The 20,019-nt window shown below is 38.6% G+C and overlaps 2 protein-coding genes across 4 annotated transcripts; one reads left to right on the forward strand and one right to left on the reverse strand.

Annotated features, from left to right (window-relative positions):
• Window positions 1–1,499: 1,499 nt before the first annotated feature.
• On the forward strand, window positions 1,500–15,195 carry epyc (epiphycan). 3 transcript variants are annotated; one of them, XM_052553507.1, is made up of 10 exons: window positions 1,500–1,692; window positions 4,942–5,125; window positions 8,720–8,933; window positions 9,183–9,419; window positions 9,870–10,829; window positions 11,211–11,288; window positions 12,775–12,933; window positions 13,279–13,481; window positions 13,781–13,876; window positions 14,088–15,195. In XM_052553507.1, exons 2-10 carry the CDS (start codon window positions 4,949–4,951, stop codon window positions 14,256–14,258), a joined length of 2,295 nt encoding a protein of 764 aa, XP_052409467.1. In that variant the 5' UTR covers window positions 1,500–1,692; window positions 4,942–4,948; the 3' UTR covers window positions 14,259–15,195. The 3 variants fall into 3 exon arrangements, with proteins under 3 accessions (XP_052409467.1, XP_052409468.1, XP_052409469.1); XM_052553508.1 differs by having other exon boundaries at window positions 4,945–5,125; XM_052553509.1 differs by lacking the exons at window positions 9,183–9,419; window positions 9,870–10,829; window positions 11,211–11,288.
• si:dkeyp-38g8.5 (uncharacterized protein LOC568385 homolog) lies at window positions 15,174–19,254 on the reverse strand. Its single transcript, XM_052553511.1, has 5 exons — window positions 19,125–19,254; window positions 18,273–18,421; window positions 18,004–18,097; window positions 17,772–17,859; window positions 15,174–16,135 (listed from the first exon to the last, which is right to left on the reverse strand). Exons 2-5 carry the CDS (start codon window positions 18,394–18,396, stop codon window positions 15,413–15,415), a joined length of 1,029 nt encoding a protein of 342 aa, XP_052409471.1. The 5' UTR covers window positions 18,397–18,421; window positions 19,125–19,254; the 3' UTR covers window positions 15,174–15,412.
• Window positions 19,255–20,019: the final 765 nt, after the last annotated feature.

The raw sequence follows: 20,019 nt of genomic DNA on the forward strand, positions 1-20,019 counted from the left end.
AGATAATATGTTTACATCATGTAGAACCACTGTCCATGCAAGTTTAGCCAAAGTGTTATAAAAACATTAGCAAGTAAGATATAACTTTTCTTTACACATGATGTTAATTGTTTGCAGTTTAAGGATGTTACTATGTGTACATCATACACTAGCACTCTCATTAAAGTTGCTTTTTTTTTAATTAAGTATTTTAGACGTTCTTTCAACCAGGTCCTCAACCCAACCACAAGCTCCACACTTCACCACAATGGTAACTCGCACAAAATACACCAATATAAAGTCTTTTAAAATGCCCACATAATAGAGCATTATACATGAAAAAGTCTCCTTATTATCACATTTTATTAAAAACTGCATAAAATAACACTTTATTTCAACATTTTCTCTCCCCATATCCAGTCCTGTGCAAAGCATGATGGGAAGTGTAAAACTTATTTTGAGGGACTTGATTGAAACATGTTCTTTCAAAATGAAAACTTTATGTTAAACCAACGAGAGACAGGTTTAAGTCAGTTTAACATGACACAATCATGTTGAAATGAAAAATAGCCAAAATGGCATTAATTCAACATGAATTGTTCAGGTAAAGTGAACAAAACTAAAAATTCATTTTTTTGAGTGTATAAAACATGTTGTAAATCATTTATTAATAATTAAATAAGTAGCTGCATATTACATTTAATTAAAGATGGCAGATAGTAGCACATAAAAGATGTTTGCACACCCATAACTGTCACATATAATCAAACGAAGCGAGATTAGTGGTCAGTAAGACTGCCAGGCACATGTAAACATGTCAATGAGACTGAAACAAAATGCAGTATGTGTCAGATGTTATTTAAAAATCTGAATTGCTCGAACAGTCCCAGTGCTTAATAGGCTAATGCTGGATTTTTATTTCATGCGACTCGGCAGCAGAAATATGATTACTGAATTGCAGAGAAAGAGAATTAGTATGGAAAAATTGACTGAGGCCTGTAAAAACATCCCACCGAACATGAAGCGGGCACTTGTACGGCACTTCCTGATAGGTTAGCAGGTTTTCTGCAGTGCATCTCTGCACAGAGGGACTGAGCAGAGTTGTGGAGTTTTAGCACCAAATCCTGGCGTCGAGGAGAATGGAGGCCTTTTCTACCTCTCAGCATTGCACTAACAGAGGAGCCTCACAGAGGGCCCATTGTGCACCGGGGCCCGGCAGATCCCTACATGAAAGCAGAGTACCCCTCATGCTCACCTCAGGAAAAGGAAGACAAATATCTCAGACTTAGGACTGAATAACTTATGTGTCTCTTCAGGAAACAAAAAAGAAAGATGGTTGTAAGGGATTAAAGGATTTTCGCAGTTGGGGGTCTGTCAGCGTGCAACTTTTGTGTCCGTTCAGTGTGTGTGTGTGTGTGTGTGTGTGTGTGTGTGTGTGTGTGATGCAGTGTGGTATGGGGTGGGCGCTGCTGTAGATGCGACCAAAACTCGATTTCTCCCTTTTCTCAGTCTCACTTCTTACCTTCACACATACAGACAGGTAGGGCACAGGGTTCTGGGAGTGTGTGCACACGTACACATCGCACACATCCAGAAGTATCCACACACAGATACACACTCACCGTGAGTGACCCATTGCCATTGGCCAGGCCCACCAACCCTCTGCCTGTCCGAGCTGAAGAACAGGACCATTTGGGAAAGGAGGAGAAAGAGGTAAGGGTTCTACTGTATGTTCTTCTTAATCCTCTGCTATGCTTTAGAGCAGGGACTGGACCTAAGGGCTTCTTGGGGTCCCTTCTGCTTCTTAGCCTCAGTGGTACTTGGCTAGCCTAAAAAAGCTAAAATGCAATTCATTGGCTTTACTGAGGCTTTCATTTTTTACAGTTTTGTCTTGTATATGATTGGTTGAACACCGTGGTCTCTTTATAAATCTTGTAGTTCTTGTAATAGTAATGCACATTTGCTATGTTAAAATAGTTCAAGTACACATGACCTACTTTACTGAGGCTATTTTTTTTTCTTCTTCCATTTTGTTTGTGGATTTCTGGCTTGATGATATAATACTTCCATTCTCCATCATCTTCATGAAATTTCTGATAATGACGACAGTCTTGTTGAAATTCCTTGATTTGTGGGGTTTGTTTTGTGTGACGGAAAATGTAAAGCTTTTTATTTAATTTTTAAGCTTTATCAATAAAAATATGACTATTTGTTGAAAATGTGATAGGAGAGCTGTAAATACTGTTACAGACTAGAGATGTTTGGTCATTGGAAATGTGTTCAGGTCAAGGGCCATATTATAGAAACTTTATTTTATTATATCGGTAATCGCCAAACAGATGGAAATTTAACAGATATGCATGTAATATATGTCTAATTAAGCTACAGTGTGTGTATATATTTATGCAATCTGACTTATTGGAAGTAAATAAGTCATCAATTTGGCAATATTGGCAGAACCACTAGAGAAGAAGAAATTGTAAAGTCAATGAGTATGTGGAATGCTGTCAGGGAGAGCCAAAAGCAACATTGGTATAGTTAGCTCTCACAAACACATACTCACACGGGGTCTATGCACTGCAAACACTGTTGAGAGTGTGTAAAAGCCAAGCTCTGTGTGCAGGATAGTCCCTCTTTCAGCATTTCCTAGATGAAGCTGTCAGACATTGGTACACTGAAGCTTTACTGTGAGACGATTTTTCTTTCATTGATACAGACTTAACTAGTTTGCGACTCTAATCGATATCACCACTATGTAATCTCTCTTCATGATGTGATGTGATTGCATGTGTTGATTGGCTGTCAGAAACCCACAGGGAACTGATTTATGTCTAAAACTGCAGCGGTTTCTAGAGTGCAGCTGCTGCCCCAAGATAGCCTTTCATGGAGAGTTACGTGGATATGTATGTGTATGAAAGAAAGAGAGATAGAGGGAGATTGTAACTCATTGGCATGCTGTCCACAAACCTCGGTGGAATTTCGAACTTGAGTGTAGAGTCAGACACTCATAAAGGGGCTCTGTCAGAGTTCTCTCTCTCTTTTTCTCTCCGTCTCACCCCGAGGACCATGGTCTGCCCATCTAGTACACCCTGCTCTTCCTCCACTCCAGCTGGTCATTGCTTTCCTGTGAGCCTCTTATCATTCATATATCTCAAATTAGCTCAAATTCTAATGACGATAACTGTTGGAGAAAAATAAATGAACAAATATATATATATATGAGTTTGACAACAAAATATGAGAAAGACATATGGACATTGTTAGTTATTAAGAACTTATGAATAGGGCCATGTGGATTCTAATCCCAGACTTTTATCCAGTCAGCAGAATTTTCCACCAAAATCAGCATAGACAACCGAAAAAACATCTGCAGATTTCCTTTGGGTCAGCTAATGACAATGTGAATATGATGTTTTACTTTCAATATGTATGCATTTGTGAACCTTTTAGTGAACAGTTCCTATAAAAAAAAGTCTTATTGTATGGAATATTTATTGATCTAAATGAACCTTTTGTGCAATGAAAAACGGATTTTAAAGGTTTTTCATGGAACCATATAGAACTTTATATATATATATATATATTTATATATATATTTATATATATATATATATATATAAAGAAAATTTCCATGTCATCATTATGTTTAAAAAGAAACCTTTTGTGATGTCAGGCATCTCACCTGTGACCTTTCAACTTTAACACACAAAGAAGTCATTGAATGCTTTCTAAATGGCTGCAGCGTTATGTGGTGACATTTTGGCTCTTGCAAGAAAGTTAAAGACTTTAGAGGTTTATATTTCAGTATTACTCTCTAAACCCTTGTAATGAACACTAAGTTACCCAATCTTAAAAATGTATGTCCCACAAAAACATCTTTATACTTGTGCCCACAGAACCATGCAGAGAATGTAAATGCAAGGAAGGTAACAATAGACTATTGATTGGAATTTTGCTTTTTAATTTATCTTTGCTTTTTATGTACCCCAAAATAAATATGTATGTATATACCCAAAAAAGAATGGATGTGTATAAATAGCACTTGGTGAGCCAAATCCTTGATTTTTAAGACATGTATGCCTCTTGTCCCAAAATGTAAATTAATCTCCTGAGGGTGTGATATATATTTGTTTCAATTATCACAAATGTGACCCTGGACCACAAAACCAGTCAGAAGTGTCAATATTTAAAATGTATTTCAATTGATGTATGGTTTGTTAGGATTGGAAAATATTTGGCCAAGATACAGTTATTAAAAAGCCTGGAATCTGAGGGTGCAAAAAAAAAATCTAAATACTGAGAAAGTCTCCTTTAAAGCAGTTCAAATTAAGTTCTTAGCAATGCATATTACTAATTAAAAATTAAGTTTTGATGTATTTATGGTAAGAAATGTACAAAATATCTTTATAGAACATGATATTTAATTAATATCCTAATGATTTTTGGCATAAAAGAAAAATCAATATGTTTGACCCATACAAGTAGTTTTTTTTTTTTTTTTGGCTATTGAAGTGACATTCAGCCAAGTATGGTGACCCAAACTCAGAATTCATGCTCTGCATTTAACCCATCCAAAGTGCTCACACAGCAGTGAACACACACCCGTTTATGCTGCGGCGCCCGGGGAGCAGTTGGGGGTTCAGTGCCTTGCTCAAGTGCACCTCAGTCATGGTATTGCCGGCCCAAGATTCAAACCCACAACCCTAGGGTTAGGAGTCAAACTCTCTAACCACTAGGCCACAACTTCTCCACTTTTTATTCCTAAAAAATATACCCAAGCGACTTAAGACTGGTTTTGTTGTCCAGAGTAACAAATATAAGAAATGTTATAAGGTTATGTCACTATATATATTGTGGACTTGCTATATTCAACAAGCCATTCTTGTCCTCTGTTTACTAACTCTAGTGCAGCTCTTATACATTAACATTTTCAGACATTAATCCATCTGATTCTATGTCTAGCAGGAAGATGGTAACGCTGAGGTTGATGTGGGGACTCCTGGTCCTGTGTGTGGTGGCAGCCTCTCCCCGCAGATACGTCCGACAAGCAGAACTAGATAAATTTTACAACAACAATGTGGATTTAGACCTGAATGTGGATACCGATGATGTCTATGACTATTATGATGGAATTGATGAACCACAGGTGAGAGAGTCATTCATTAATATCGGGATGACCCCATTTTTGCAGCTTTACTTTCCATAAAGGAGTACATGAACTCTTTCCTTTCAAACAAGCAAGTAAATGTAAAACTGTTTTCCAATTTATGTCTCATCTAAATGTTTGACTCAAGGCTTATTCATATTTGGACCGTGCCTGCTGATTCCTTTCTCTCTGCATATTCATTAGTTTCCACCAGTCTGTTGAGATGGCTAATGTTCAAGCATTGGACTCAGTTCTAATAGTCATGCAGGAATGTATTTCTGCAGGGTGTTTGACAACTTTTCATTTGCTCTGCTGATCCAAATGTTCCTGGGGATAATAGTATCCAGCTATGTCAGTCTTTGGTTTATGATTTCCATTTAAAAACCGGTTTTAACCCAGCTGCTGTGCTTCAGGGTCGGTCACTGAGGGAATGTGGGCCTGTATTTACTCATCCTCTCTGATTTCAGGTCAGTGTTCGGCTGTGCATACAAATATTCGTCCCTTCTCAGTGAAGAGAAACTTCATAAGAACCACCATTTTCAGTAAATAACCTATTTATGATACAAAGCATTTGCTGATTGAATTTGCATTCAAAGGTTAGTTTTGGTTCTTGTACGTTGATTAAAAAGCTGACTTTGGACAGAGGCATACTGGTGCAACAAAGTTCAGACTGATTTATCATTCTTTTTTAATGTAAGAAATACTTTTCTTGGACATATCATCGGTATTATGGACAGACCAGATGTTGTTGAATGTGAAATGTTCTCAGCTGAATTTTCCACTGGCACAACCTTATGGAATCAATAGTTGTACAAGACTAGTCATTCTTGTGCTTGTCAAATTTCTTCACTTAAAGTGATAGTTCACCCATAAATGAAAATTCTGTCATCATTTACTCAACCTCATGTCGATCCAAACCTGTATGAGTTGGTTTCTCATGCTGAACATAAAAGAAGATATTTTGAAGATTGCTGGTAATCAAACATTTGTTGGTTGCCATTGTCTTCCCTAGTAGGAAAAAAACGAAGGAAGACAATGGCAACCACCAACTGTTTGATTACAATCAATGTTCAAAATATCTTCTATGTTCAGCATAAGAAAGCAACTCATACAGGTTTGAAATGAAATGAGGGTGAGTAAATGATGACAGAATTTTTATTTTTGGGTGAACTATCCCTTTAAGTGATATTTTTTGCCTAGATGCACAATGTTATCATTGGTGGTAGCTCAAAGCATCAAGTTTTCTGTCTAGTTGGTTGTCAATTCTTAAACTACATTTACATTACAGACTTTATTGTATTAAATGTTGTTGTAAACTGAGTTGTACACTGAGGTTTAATAGCCAGACGTTAAGCTGTGGGTATGAAAAAATGTATTCAGTAAAACGATGACACAACAACAACCAGTTCATCATCTTCAGCATGGAAAAAAGTTGGGCTAAAACTATGTTTGACTGGCACAAACCAAGCTGAGTTTTTAGAAGAATTACACTGAAGCCAAGAGGCTTAACTTGATCCTGATGTGAACATTATGTAGTTAAACCCACAATCAAAAGCACACTTGTGAGTTACAACTCATTTTCCATGTGTAAGGCTCTTCATTTTCAACTCTTCAGGATATAATGAATGTTTCATAAAGTGAGGGAATGTTTGTTGTTCTTCACCATCGGGAGAGTTTTTATTATTATTATTATTATTATTATTATTGTTATTATTATTAAGAAAAAAACTGTTTCAGATGTGCTACGAAGAAATGCTTCAGAATTGTTGTTTATTTTGATTTCTGGTATAACTTTTATCTTACATATGAGTACATGTTAAGACTCTGTTGAAGTTGCTTGTACATGTAAGAGTGCTTCTAGGTGCCTTAGGTGCATGCCTGTATTTGTCTGTGTAAATGCATGCATGAACAGGGACATATAATGTATGTGCAGGTGTATTTATATTACTCTCTCTAGAGTGACTGCTGAAATGTTGCTCCTGATGCCATATGAATGTTGGGCTCTAAAGTTTGGACTTATAATATACTCAATATACCAGTTCTAGAGGTTTCTGGAAAAGCAAAAGCTATGTCGACAAAAAAGTATGAAATCATAGAATCCTTTATGTATAGTTGCAATAAAATCTATGTATATTTGGACATTTTTATGCTTGCTTTTCTCTATTTTGCAAATCAGTCCTGGCATGATGAAAAAATAAAACTAACTTTCAGTTCAATCTAATGACCCCTTTATGTAAAACCTTAAAATCTAATTGTATCATTGCTTCCACAACAAAAAAAAAGATACTTCAAACTTAAACAACATTTATTCAATATACATTAATTTATAACATCCTCTTTTGTTGACTCTTTTTGTCTGAAGAACAAAATGCTGACAGGCTTGTGAATCACAGGCCTGGCTGCTGTACAACAGATTTTGGTAGGGGTTTCAGAAAGCTCTCATGCATCCCGGTATCTGAGTCACAAGAACTGTTTACACATGGTTGATTCCTCTTAGCCATCCCTTTAGCCTTTGGCTTTGCGTGTTCAGCTAGGTTTTTTTGTATGAAAAAGCAAGCTTATTCTAAGCAAGGTCTCTCTAAGGCCTGTTGTTTTATGGACTGTCAGCATAGATTTTGGCCATTTGAATGAAATTACTGTTCTATAGCTTAATAATGGTGTTTTTTTAAAATATATTATTTAGTATGAAAGCTTCAAGTTGGCCATTCGGTGAGACAACCGAGATACATCTCTGGAGTTATTTCAACACTCGTGAAAGAAGATGTGCAGAAATATGTATTTTTCTGCTACCATGTATGTCTTGGTTCCACAAGGACCATTTCTAGAGAATTTCAGCTGCTTGCAGATGAGACAGTGAACGGTTTCACAGCTCCCCACTCTGGATTGTAGTGGAATCGAATATAAAAAAAGCTGATAACACTAGTCAACATTACAACATTTGCAGAGTAAAAGAAATGAAAAATGGATAGTTTTAAAAATCAGCACATCAGTATGATCTGTAATTTGTCTCACACCTTCCAACAATTAGCATTTATAAGGAAAAGGCTGACTCTGAAAGCTTTGAATGCATAGGGCAATACCAGTGAAAAGCCTATTCTCTTCTAATGGGACAGGCATTTGCTGAGTAACACCTTTTACTGAAGCTCTCCTTTTACTGAAACTGTTTCTGTCACAATCTTGTGTTAACGTGTCTGCAATTTTTTTTCAATTATATGTGTTGTGAATCAGTTCAGTATAGCTCAATGGTTTTCAGTCCTACGCATGGAGGGCAAATATCGTGCAGATTTTAGTTCCAATCTGCCCCAACAAATCTACCTTTAAGTTTTTAGTCATAATCACAACTTTGATTCAGTTGTGTTTATTCAAGGTAGGAGCTAAACTCAAGTACTCCTTCCAGAAGTAGTATTGGATGCCTTAACAGAGTGAGATAATTATGTTCTACTTGTTTTCTGGAGTCTTTTTAAACCAGAACTTTAAATTGCTTTAGCATGCTTAAACCACTATTATTTAAACCATTGGCAGTCCAAAAAGGCATTGTTAGGGCTTATAACAACAAAAATGAGTACAGCGTACTGACCTAAATTCTTCTTGCAGATAGAGATTGGCACCTTGAGACCTGATGAGGACGTTGATCCTTCACATCATGCCTCATTGGAGGAAGAAGAAGAGGAGGAGGTGGAGCATGTGGAGCCTGAAGAAAGGAGGACAGCTGAGGGGAGTGAAGACAATGAATTACCCATAAAGCCTCAGCTTATTCCATCGGGCTCTGGGGAGTCAGGGACTCTGATGGGCCCTAGTGCACAGGGAGGTCTGTACTATTCATGGACAAATGCACACACTACTAATTGTTATTACCACCCTGTCAACCATTTCATCATGCTGTCATTCCATTTAACTGGCAATCTGATTGGTTAAATGTGTCTTAATAATTTGTTAACTTTCAATTTTTGTGCATCTTATTAAATTCTTCACTTACTGAACCACTCCATATGGTATGGTTCCAAGTGTAATTCTAATTCTAATAACTGTTCTAACACCTAACCTTGTCTTGAACAAGAGGAGGAGCTTCGTCTGACGCCCATTGACATCCTTCAGATTTCTGGGGACATTTCGGGTTCTGGTGACTCGGGCTCTGGAGACTTACTTGATGAAAAAGCGTCCGGTTCTGGAGAGCCTTTGGGCTCTGGAGGTTCTGGGGACTCTGGGGACATATCAAGTTCTGTGGACTCAGAGGACCTTGGTTCTGGAGTCTCTGGGCTTTTTGGTTCAGGCATAATATTGATCTCAGGTGGAGGTCAGTACCCAGAACTTTGGTTTGCTTCATACATTTACACTTTCAGAATAAAAAATGCTTTAAAATTGTATCTTTAGGGGTACAACTGCTTGTCACTGGGGCAGTAACCTTATGCCTTATATCCCTTTAAATAGTGCATATTAGATATCCCTTTAATTTTTAAATAGTATAACTTGAGAGGAGTCTTGATTACTTTAGCACAATATTTGTTTTTCTGTGGATGGAGTACAATTTATGGTCTCTACTTGTTAGAGGTGTTGGCGAGGGATTTCCTGAGGATTTTAAAGCAAGGGATCATGATCTGTAATTCACAACCATGTAATAGTTTGGTATCTGTTAAAATTTTGATCCAAAATGGCTAGCTCATAATCATTGCCAGCACTGCTTTTATCTTGTCTACTTTTGAGGAGGCTAATTTCCTTCTTGCTACCCCACCTTGTCTCTCACAAGAGGAGGAGCTCCACTTGATGGTTGAAAACATTCCACACGAGGCCTCTGGGGATTTTGGAGAGTCTGGAATCTCTTTGGTATCTGGAGCTTCTGGGTTCCCTGAGCTGTCAGGCGAGCCTTCCGCCTCTGGGGTTCTTGGAGATCCTGTGGCTTCTGTTGTACTTGAGGGATCAGGAGAGTCTGGGGCTTCTGGAGTACCTGAGCTGTCAGGAGAGTCTGGGCTCTCTGAGGTGCCAGAGGTTTCCGGATATTCCGGGACCTCCGGGCTGCTTGAGAAATCTGGAGAGCCTGAGGCATCTGGGATGCCTGCGGCATCTGGAGGACCTGAGGCATCTGGAGAGCCTGAGATCTCTGGGTCGCCTGAGGTATCTGGAGAGCCTGAGGCATCTGGGTCGCCTGAGATCTCTGGGTCGCCTGAGGCATCTGGGTCGCCTGAGATCTCTGGAGAGCCTGAGGCATCTGGGTCGCCTGAGATCTCTGGAGAGCCTGAGGCATCTGGGTCGCCTGAGATCTCTGGGTCGCCTGAGGCATCTGGGTCGCCTGAGATCTCTGGAGAGCCTGAGGCATCTGGGTCGCCTGAGATCTCTGGGTCGCCTGAGGTATCTGGAGAGCCTGAGGCATCTGGGTCGCCTGAGATCTCTGGGTCGCCTGAGGTATCTGGAGAGCCTGAGGCATCTGGAGAGCCTGAGATCTCTGGGTCGCCTGAGGCATCTGGAAAGACTGAAATCTCTGGGCTGCCTGATGCATCTGGAGAGCCTAAGATCTCTGTGGTGCTTGGGGTCCCTGAAAAGCCTGGACCCTTTGATGTTGAATTTGTTTTAAAAAAGCCTAGGGTCCCCGAAGAGTCTAAACAGCCCGAGGTAACTTTGGAATCAGGAGAGTCTGGGAGCACAGAGGAGTCTGGGGTGACAGAGGCCCCAGTCATCACAAACGAAATATTAATACCCGACTTAGATAAAGGTCAGTACCATGATATCAATACTACACACTTCTATGAAATCTTGTAGTGTTGGTTAGAACTTACTAGAGTCATGTTTAGAAGAATAGTTTAGAAAAAGCTTAGCAAGAATTGCGATCACTTTTGAACTCATTGTTGCACCCATCAATCCTAGGATCTAAGCATTTTCTACCAATTCCCTGATATTATTCCCTCTGTGAGCCCCATATATTTAATTTAACTGTCTAACCTTGGTTAAATGTATGTTCATTTGCTTTGGTGTTCATTATAACAATAATAATCATTATAACTTCTCAGTGTCAATATTACTCACTGTCTGTCTTGTGCCATTGTCCATGTGCTAATCTGTCACCTAACACCTTCATGTTGTTGTGTTTAACAAGAGGAGGAGATACTCCTAACTACCCCGACCACTCCCTTGGAGGGGACTGGGGTACCTGATATTGACATAGATACAACAGGTCAGTATTTCACCTGTATTTAATAATTCTGAAGGCAACTGAAATTATTTCATAATATGCATCCTCGGTAGTTCTAAGACCTGTTCAGTATATCTACTGAAGTTCTGTTGCTACCGGAGATACCTAGGTATGACTATGAAGTTCTGTTCTGCAATATTGTGCAGAGGTGCCAATCCTGCTCCTGGAAGGCCACTATCCTGAAAAGCTCCAACACACCTTCCTTTAAGTTTTTTAGTCCTCTTGAGGACCTTGATTGGTTTAGGTGTGTTTATTTGGGTAATGGAGCTAAAAGGGGCTTTCACACCAGAGGAACCTTTCCATAGTTCCTAGAACGAATGTCGGAAGTTCCTGCTATTTAGCGTGTTCACATAGCTGGAACTAGGAACATATTTGGTTGTAAAAACTCAGTTTGGGGGAACAAAATTAGCTTAGCTACTTTAGATTAGGGTCTAAAACAGTTCTATAGGAACTACCAGAGACATAAATGTACAGCATTTGGCCAAATGCATACAAAACACCAGCTACCCAGCATTTTTAAAAAGCAGTGTAAAAATATTTACTCCATAAACATGGAAAACAACAATAATGGCATTTACTTGTTTTCTGCAGCATTGTGTTCTTTTCTCAGCCTCGATGATATGTAACACTGCAAGTTGTCATAGGACATAAGAGTGTATTCACACCAGGAAAGACCTTGTTTTGGTCTGGACCAAATTCGATGTTGATTATTATTATTATGTATTTTTTTGTAGCTGTTTGCTTTCACGTTGCCCTTTCTGAAACAGAAACTATAAACAAAACCACATGTGTGCTTAAAGTCATCCATTCATTGGTTCATCCATTCAGCCATACCAGAATCTGTGTGTAACCTAATCAGATGGGTCTCGGTACAGTTGTTTGGTGTGGAACCGAGTGTGAATGCTGTATTCACACATGCTCAAAAGATCTGCACACAAAGGGGGAAACAAACTTGAGTTTGATTCAATCGAACCAAACAGGACAGGTGTAAGTACATCCTTAGTCTGATTTTCATGCTCTTCAATCGCATAAATTGTACATTTACATTCAATTTTCGTTATTATGAAATCCCTCAACACACAACAAAAACAACTCAGATCAAGGCATAGTCCATTCACGGGTGTTGACATTTGTATATGCCGTGAATAAAGATGTTGGTGTTGGCCACTTCAGAGTTCCAGGTGCCGGTGCATATGAAACCAGGAAACACCCTGCTGGCTAGTTCCTAGAACTACATTGTGCAAAAGCACCTAGTGTCTGCACTAAAGTGGCCCTATGGGAGCAGGATTGGATACAGCACATTCATGTAACCTTTTTAGTCTCTTAACAATATGATACAAAAGTGTAAAAACTATTTGCCTCATGTCTCCAAATAGGTGGCCACAGGCATATGCATCAGTACAGTTTCTGTGTTTTAATGTGTATTTGTGTTTGTCTTCTGAATACCACCTGTTAATTTGGTGGTAAGGTATGGGTACCTGTTTGCTCTGCACCTGCCTGGTCGGATCTGTGTACTGTGATGACCTGAAGTTGCACCATGTTCCTCCCCTCTCCAAAGAAACCACTCATTTCTATGCCCGCTACAACAAAATTGCTAGGATCGGCAAGTCTAGCTTCGCCAACCTGAGTATGTGTTTCATCAAAGGGACAGTCAATGTTTTAATCATGTCACTGTTTAATTCAAGTCAATATGAAATATTCAAATCAATCTCTGCACTATATGTTTTTCTAGCTGAATATCTGGTTTCAGAAAAAAATACATCAGATTACTGATTTAAAATAGGTTCCAAATGGCAATGAATTACTGTTTACTTGAAGCCTAGAGTTCATATAGCAGTTTGTCTCACTACATTTCATAACCAGATCTGTTAGCTTAAGCAACATTTGATAATGTTAGCTCGATGCTAAAATATGAATTTGATGTTTTCATGAACTTGAGTGAATGGTCTTTTTGTCTTCTGTTGTCATAAAGATAAATTAAAGAGGATCGATCTGACTAGCAATGGCATTTCCTGGATTGATGATGATGCTTTCTTTGGCCTTCCTGCTCTGGAGGAATTGGTATTACGAGAGAATAGTATTAGACAACTTCCTGCTCTGCCACACTCTATGATCCTTATTGATGCCTCTCTCAACCACCTGGGCAGCACTGGCATTCAGAGAGAAGCTTTCAAGGTATAAAAAAAGCAATAATATGGAGTTTAATAGCAAAGCATTATCCCATTCTTAACCCATTCTTTTGTAAGCGTTCATTGCATAGTGTTCCTTGATCCTGTGATAGCCTACTGTTGTGCATCCAGACCTGAGGGAACAACTTACAGTTCATTTAAATAAGAGAAAAAACAGACAGCAGAAAAACGCCCACTTCCTATGGGATTTGCTGCTATTACTAGCTGTGTTGATGTACCTTAGATAATTACTAAATTCTATTTAGTTTGATAGAATTGTCATCAGCTCATGTTTTCTGTTTCCAGGACATGCCAGGGCTACTTTACCTTTACTTGACGGACAACAACATAGACCACATCCCGGTTCCTTTGCCTGACAGTCTGCGCTCTCTGCACCTACAGGTACCTGTACTCCCACCTCACTAGCGCCACCTTGTGGACATCTATGACACTTGCCACCTAACTGCAACATTAACATTTACTCATAGATTTTAATTTAAAGAGCTAGTTTACTTTAAAGAAGTCTTCCTGGTGATCTACCTAGTGCTCTTTAATGAACATTGACATCTTTGCTGAATGCTACATTGAAAACATTCTCCATTTTTTCATTCAGAATAACAATATCCAAATGATGCATGAGGACACCTTCTGCAATCCACATGACTTGAATTACATCCGCAATGCTCTAGAGGACGTTCGCCTGGACGGTAATCCCATCAACCTCAGCAGAACCCCACAGGCCTACATATGTTTGCCACGTATCCCCATTGGTGCCCTTATTTAAGTGGAGAAAACGCACATTCAAATGCACGTGTACAAAACTCACACGTATGCACATGCATCAAAACTCCTCTGTGTGTACCTCTCTCTCCTTTTTTTTTTTCTTTTTCTTTTTTTTTTACTTTGGGCCCAAGCAAACACTTGGATATGAATGGCTGTATTTAAAGGAGGTTGGCATAAATACATAAACTCACACTCTCACAGGAGTTCTGGTGGACACTTCCAACTCTACGCTGCTTGTGTTTCTACCTTTTTACACAGTGCATACTTTTCATAATGTAGGTGGATCTGGATTTATGACGTCTCCCAAACACATATGTGTCTAGCCTCGTAAACAATCTCTTTTAGAGAAACAGAGAACCATGCATAACTCCGTAAGTTTTTTTATTTATCAAATACTAGTGAACCTTTGAGGAAAACAAGATGTCATTAATTTACAAGTGCAAATACGAACCAAGCCGCACAAAAACCCTCTTTTTGTGTGCTGTGCTGGTTGCCTGTCTGGGGTTAGCTGCAATAGCCAGCCCGAATTGTTTAAATATATTTGTTTTGTAAATGAAATATTGTTAATATTCATATAGAATTTAACAAATGTTTATCATAATTAGCATAACCTAATTGAAGCTGGCGCTCACTTCATTTTTTGAAAGGTAAATTTGACTAATGCAATAAAAGAAGCAGTCTAACGATGAATTTGTTGTAAAGTCTGTACTGTAATATATATATAAGCTGTTTTCTGTTTTTTATGAGAACTGCAATATTTTGGAATATCACAATTCAAGCTGTTGTTATGACCAAAGGCCTTCAAAATGAACATTTCAGAACTGTTGTATTAGCTGAGGGGTTTGAGAATGGCTGGGGGGGTAAATATTAGCTCAGCATTGTGTGTTTTGTATGGAAATAATCACACCGAATAAAGTTTTCTGATGACCTCTACAAAACAGAGGTGCCTTAACATTTTCATTGTCCGCTTCAAAGGCATGAAAGCAACACTTATCGCTCTGTTAAACAAGCATAGCTATTAACATTACAAAACCAATCACTGTAACACAGCACAATCCACTTCTGGGAACAGAAAACGGTTTTACTTCAAACAGAAGGTGTACAAAAATAATAACATATACATAACGGTTCGCATTCAGAACATTCAGTTCCATTTTAGAAGTTCTCAATGAGCTTTTCAAACAGGTTGAGGAATTTCTGCCTCCTCTCTAAGGAAGCTGGTTCCATCACTAAAGGAATCGAGGTATCAGTTCCTTCTGTATTATCGTTCAAATTAGCCGTCTGCTCCTCTTTTTCCATCCCACGCTGCTGCTCTAGTATGGCACGCTCTCGTTCAAGCTTTGCCCTTTCTCTGTCAAGAATCGCTCGTTCTTTTTCCAGCTGAGCTCGGATGTACTCCACAGAAGCCCTGTCTCTCTCTACAGCGGCCTTCTCTCTCTCCAGAGAGGCCCTGTCTCGGTCCAATGCTGCGAGTTCTCTTTCCACTCCCGCTCTTTCTCGATCTAAAACCATCTTTTCCCGCTCCAGGACCATCCTCTCATATTCAATAGCGGCTTTGTCGCTCTCTAGGATGGCCCTCTCCTGCTCCATCTCGTCCCTGTCTCTGTCCAGCTCGACCCTGTCTCGCCCCATCTCTTCAGACATCATATCATCCTCCTCGACGAACAGCTCGATCTCGCTTCTGTCCGGCTCACGCGCTCTCTTGCTCCTCTTGCGCGAGGTGTTGTTCGGCCGATACTCGCTGTCGTCGCCCACTGTGGAAGTGTCTAGAGTGACTTCACTTCCCACGAGTCTACCCTCCATGGCGTCGTCCATGAGGGAGAACCACGGCCAGTTAGTGGGGTTCACCGAGACGCCAGGTGGGGGATTCTTCATTTCCTGATGCACACAAGGCACACAGGTACAAACAGTTTAAATAGTGAGCAAAGTGCTCAATCATGCAGATTGCATTTACATTTAGTCACTTAGCAGACGCTTTCATCCAAAGCGACTTACAAACGAGGACAGGGTTGTAGAGTGTAATAACACAGTATGTGTGTGAATAATTATAATATTGATATTTTATGAAGTTTGGATGTTTATGTTTATTAAACTAAATGACATATGTGACCCTAGACCACAAAACCAGTCATAAGTAGGTATGTTTGTAGCAATAGACAACAATACATTGAATGGGTTAAAATTATTGATTTTTCTTTCATGTCAAAAATCTTTAGGATATTAAGTAAAGATCACGTTCCATTTAAAGGTGATTTTCTCAATATTTTCATTTTTTTGGAACCCTCATATTCCAGATTTTTAATTAGTTGTATCTCAGCCAAAAATTGTCCTATTTTAACAAAAGTGAAAGTGACGTGACATATGGCCAAGTATGGTGACCCATACTCAGAATTCATGCTCTGCTTTTTAAGCCATCCAAAGTGCACACACAGAGCAGTGAACACAGACAAACTGTGAACACACACCCGGAGCAGTGGGCAGCCATTCATGCTGCGGCGCCCGGGGAGCAGTTGGGGGTTCAGTGCCTTGCTCAAGGGCACCTCAGTCATGGTATTGAAGGTGGAGAGAGAACTGTACATGCACTACCCCCACCTACAATTCCTGCCGGCCCGGGACTCGAAGTCACAACCCTTAGATTGCGAGTCCGACTCTCTAACCATTAGGCCACGACTACCCCCACAATCAATGGAAAGCTTATTTATTCAGCTTTCACATTATCAATCAGAGATTAAATTACCCTTATGGTTTTGAGGTCCGGGCTCACATTTAGTTAATTTGTGTAAATAATACATTACATAATACATTCATGCACAATACTTTTAAAATAATTTATTTACATTTTATTATATATTTTTATCAATTATATATAAAGTTCATTACATTCTGAAGTTTAATATTAAACTGTAATTTTAATTTGTAATTTTAATTAGTTTACTTAAAAAATAATTAATGCATAAAATACATTCATGAAAATATGAAATACATATTAATGTTAAAATTATATATATATATATATATATATATATATATATATATATATATATACACACACACACACACACACACACACACACAAATTACATTCATATTTGATTACATTCTGGTGTTTAATATTCAAATTTCCTTTTTTTGTGTAATTTTAATTGCTGTTTTTTGTAAGTTTATAACACACAATAATAATAATAATAATAACACAAAAATAATTACTTATATATTTACTATATGTGTGTGTGCTATTATTTATGTATATAATGCAATCATTCAAATGCATAAATGTATCTGTAATATACTATGAAATATATAAAAAATATGTAATACCTAATAATTATTTTTAAAAAAATTATATATTAAAACCTTTAGAGGACACTATCGGAAGACTGAAAGGTTCATGGAGTCCTGAACCTATAAGTGGAATGAGGTATGCTAATTATGGGCAATATCCTAAATGTGAATTGCTGGAGGCCAGTGGGACAGAGTCAACAAATAGCAGATAGTCGACAAGGCATTAACATACCTTATACTTCATCTTAAGGTTTTCCCATTTCCTCCTGGCCTGGCTGGCAGAAATTTCCCTCTGGAGACCCAGCTCTTTCAAGATGGCCCTATGGCAGAAAGATGTGCAGACTTTACACACTAATTTCTGCAGGCTGTTGGCATAAACATCAACTGTATGCTTCTTTATAGGTGCAAAGACTTGAATGTGTGTGTATGCATGTTTAACTGTCAGCTGGTGGTGACTGGTTTACCTATAAGCCAGAGTTGAAGAATTTCTCTTTCCAGTGAAAAGTGAGTCATTGGTCACGCGTAACTTCACGAATCTAACGAATTCTTCATTTGACACTTGAAGCACATACACACACATAATCACAAATGCAGATATTAATAACGGTAGGTAACGTGATTTGTATAATGCATGCATCCCATTTACTTGGCCAGCTCAGTATTGAACTGCTAAAATAAAACAGTTGATTAAATGCATTAGGACGTTAAATGCATACAATTAATTGCTACTCACTTTTATAAATGAATTCCGCATGATCTGGGCCATCCTTGATGTCATCAGAGGGACTCTGTACAGTGTAAAGTTCGTGGTCCATACTTGCGTCTGTTGTCTTTGAGTCATCAAGTGCGCTACTCATGGCGCTAGTGCACGAGCGAAGGGCACTAGAAGAGAAGATGGAGGGATTATGTTCATTTCTTCTGCTATTGATTCATGGAGGTCCGAGTGTGCATACCGCCACCTGCTGGACTGCTGTGAAATCACAATGTAAAAAGTCCGAGAAAAACGTAGTGTATAAATATGTAATTAAAGTGTCTATAATACCGTAAATCTTTAATAATGTGGAAACATTTTTGCAGATATGCACAACACTGTTTGTTTGCTCACATCGTATCGCAGTAGAATGAAATATTTGAAACAAACATTCTTTATTATTGTAAATCTTAACAAAAGCTTTTTGTTTTCTTCCTTTTAGTATGTGCTTGTTTACAGACGATAAAATGACTTAAAATCGTTTCTTCGTAAAACTGTAGTTTCGCAGAAAGGGGAATTAATGGTTTGGTAGTGATGGTCGACAGTCAAATCCAGATTGATGGAGAAACCTACAGCATGAAAAATAGTATATTATGAAAAATACTATATGTTCAAGAACAACACACTGTACATATACGCACCCTCGTGGAAAACTGGGTGTTATAATAATGCCTCGTGTAAACTAAAGCACCACAAATGTGTTTATCTACAAATTCAGCCAAAAGTATAATATTTTAATCGCTAGGAAGGCGAAAAACATCCCGTTTTGTGTCAGCTGTCGTGGTCTCTGTCTCGTCAAGTTAAGTTAGAACCGACAAAAAAGCACATACTCACTAAGATAGGACCAGATGTCCTCTCTTTCATTTTTACATTGTCACTTTTCATGTTTACTAACTCGAGTCCCGAAACTGTTGGACTAAAACTGCTGGCGGTGCTGTATTGGACTGTAAATGGCGGTGCAGAGATGCAAACACGCCCTTCGATACAAACAAGACACTTTGCTTAATGAGAGAGCTTTTGTAGGGTCAAAATATTAAACGTCTCACACATTTGGGTGGGTTTCTGGAAAAAAAGGCAGACGCAGCTAAGTTTTGTTCCGCAAATAAATGTATTTTATGTTTCGTAAGAATCTCCGATACAAAGATGGCAGCAGAGAGCTTCAAGAGACAGGTTCAAGCAGATGTTTACACTTTCGACATGGACGTAGTGTTTACGTCTGGGAGCGGTCTACATGGAGCTTCAGTGTGCAATATAACACACTTTTGTTTGGGAAATGACCAACACATGTCGAAGGACAAATACATATTTGGGTTGCTATTGTTAGAAATGTTGTTCACTACAAAAAGTGATTTTTCAAATCTCCCCCAAAACAGTGACTGCGGCCGAACCTAATGTAAATTAACACAAAACAAATGGTCTCAAATTAAAAGGCCGTTTTCACAGAGAACACTTAAAAAAGATACCATTTTAAGTGCTTTTCAACGATAGTTATAATATATTTAATTTATATTGTGACATTTCTTTAGAACGCTAGCCTATTTATGAGATATCGGTTAAACATCTCCGTCTAGCACGTTCGGACAGAAAAGAAAAGAAAGGAAAAGCAGCGCCGTGAAATACAAGATCGTGTTCTGAACTATCAGGCTGTGGTCATCAGTGTCATTTCATGCTGTTTTGGAGTTTTATGTAATCTGAAATATGCAAAATTGCCCCATGTTTATGTCAAACC

This window comes from Carassius gibelio, chromosome B4 (assembly GCF_023724105.1).
Source record: "Carassius gibelio isolate Cgi1373 ecotype wild population from Czech Republic chromosome B4, carGib1.2-hapl.c, whole genome shotgun sequence".
NCBI classification, from domain to species: domain Eukaryota; kingdom Metazoa; phylum Chordata; class Actinopteri; order Cypriniformes; family Cyprinidae; genus Carassius; species Carassius gibelio.

Bases quoted from the DNA above. Each gene is read 5' to 3' on its own strand.
- si:dkeyp-38g8.5 (XM_052553511.1), bottom strand. From the start codon at position 18,396: ATGAGTAGCGCACTTGATGACTCAAAGACAACAGACGCAAGTATGGAC. The intron at 18,098-18,272 runs GTGAGTAGCAAT...ATGTGCTTCAAG, and splicing joins TGCGGAATTCATTTATAAAA to TGTCAAATGAAGAATTCGTT. The intron at 17,860-18,003 runs GTAAACCAGTCA...TTTCTGCCATAG, and splicing joins TCTTCAACTCTGGCTTATAG to GGCCATCTTGAAAGAGCTGG.
- epyc (XM_052553507.1), top strand. From the start codon at position 4,949: ATGGTAACGCTGAGGTTGATGTGGGGACTCCTGGTCCTGTGTGTGGTG. The intron at 10,830-11,210 runs GTCAGTACCATG...GTGTTTAACAAG, and splicing joins AATACCCGACTTAGATAAAG to AGGAGGAGATACTCCTAACT. The intron at 11,289-12,774 runs GTCAGTATTTCA...TTTGGTGGTAAG, and splicing joins TATTGACATAGATACAACAG to GTATGGGTACCTGTTTGCTC.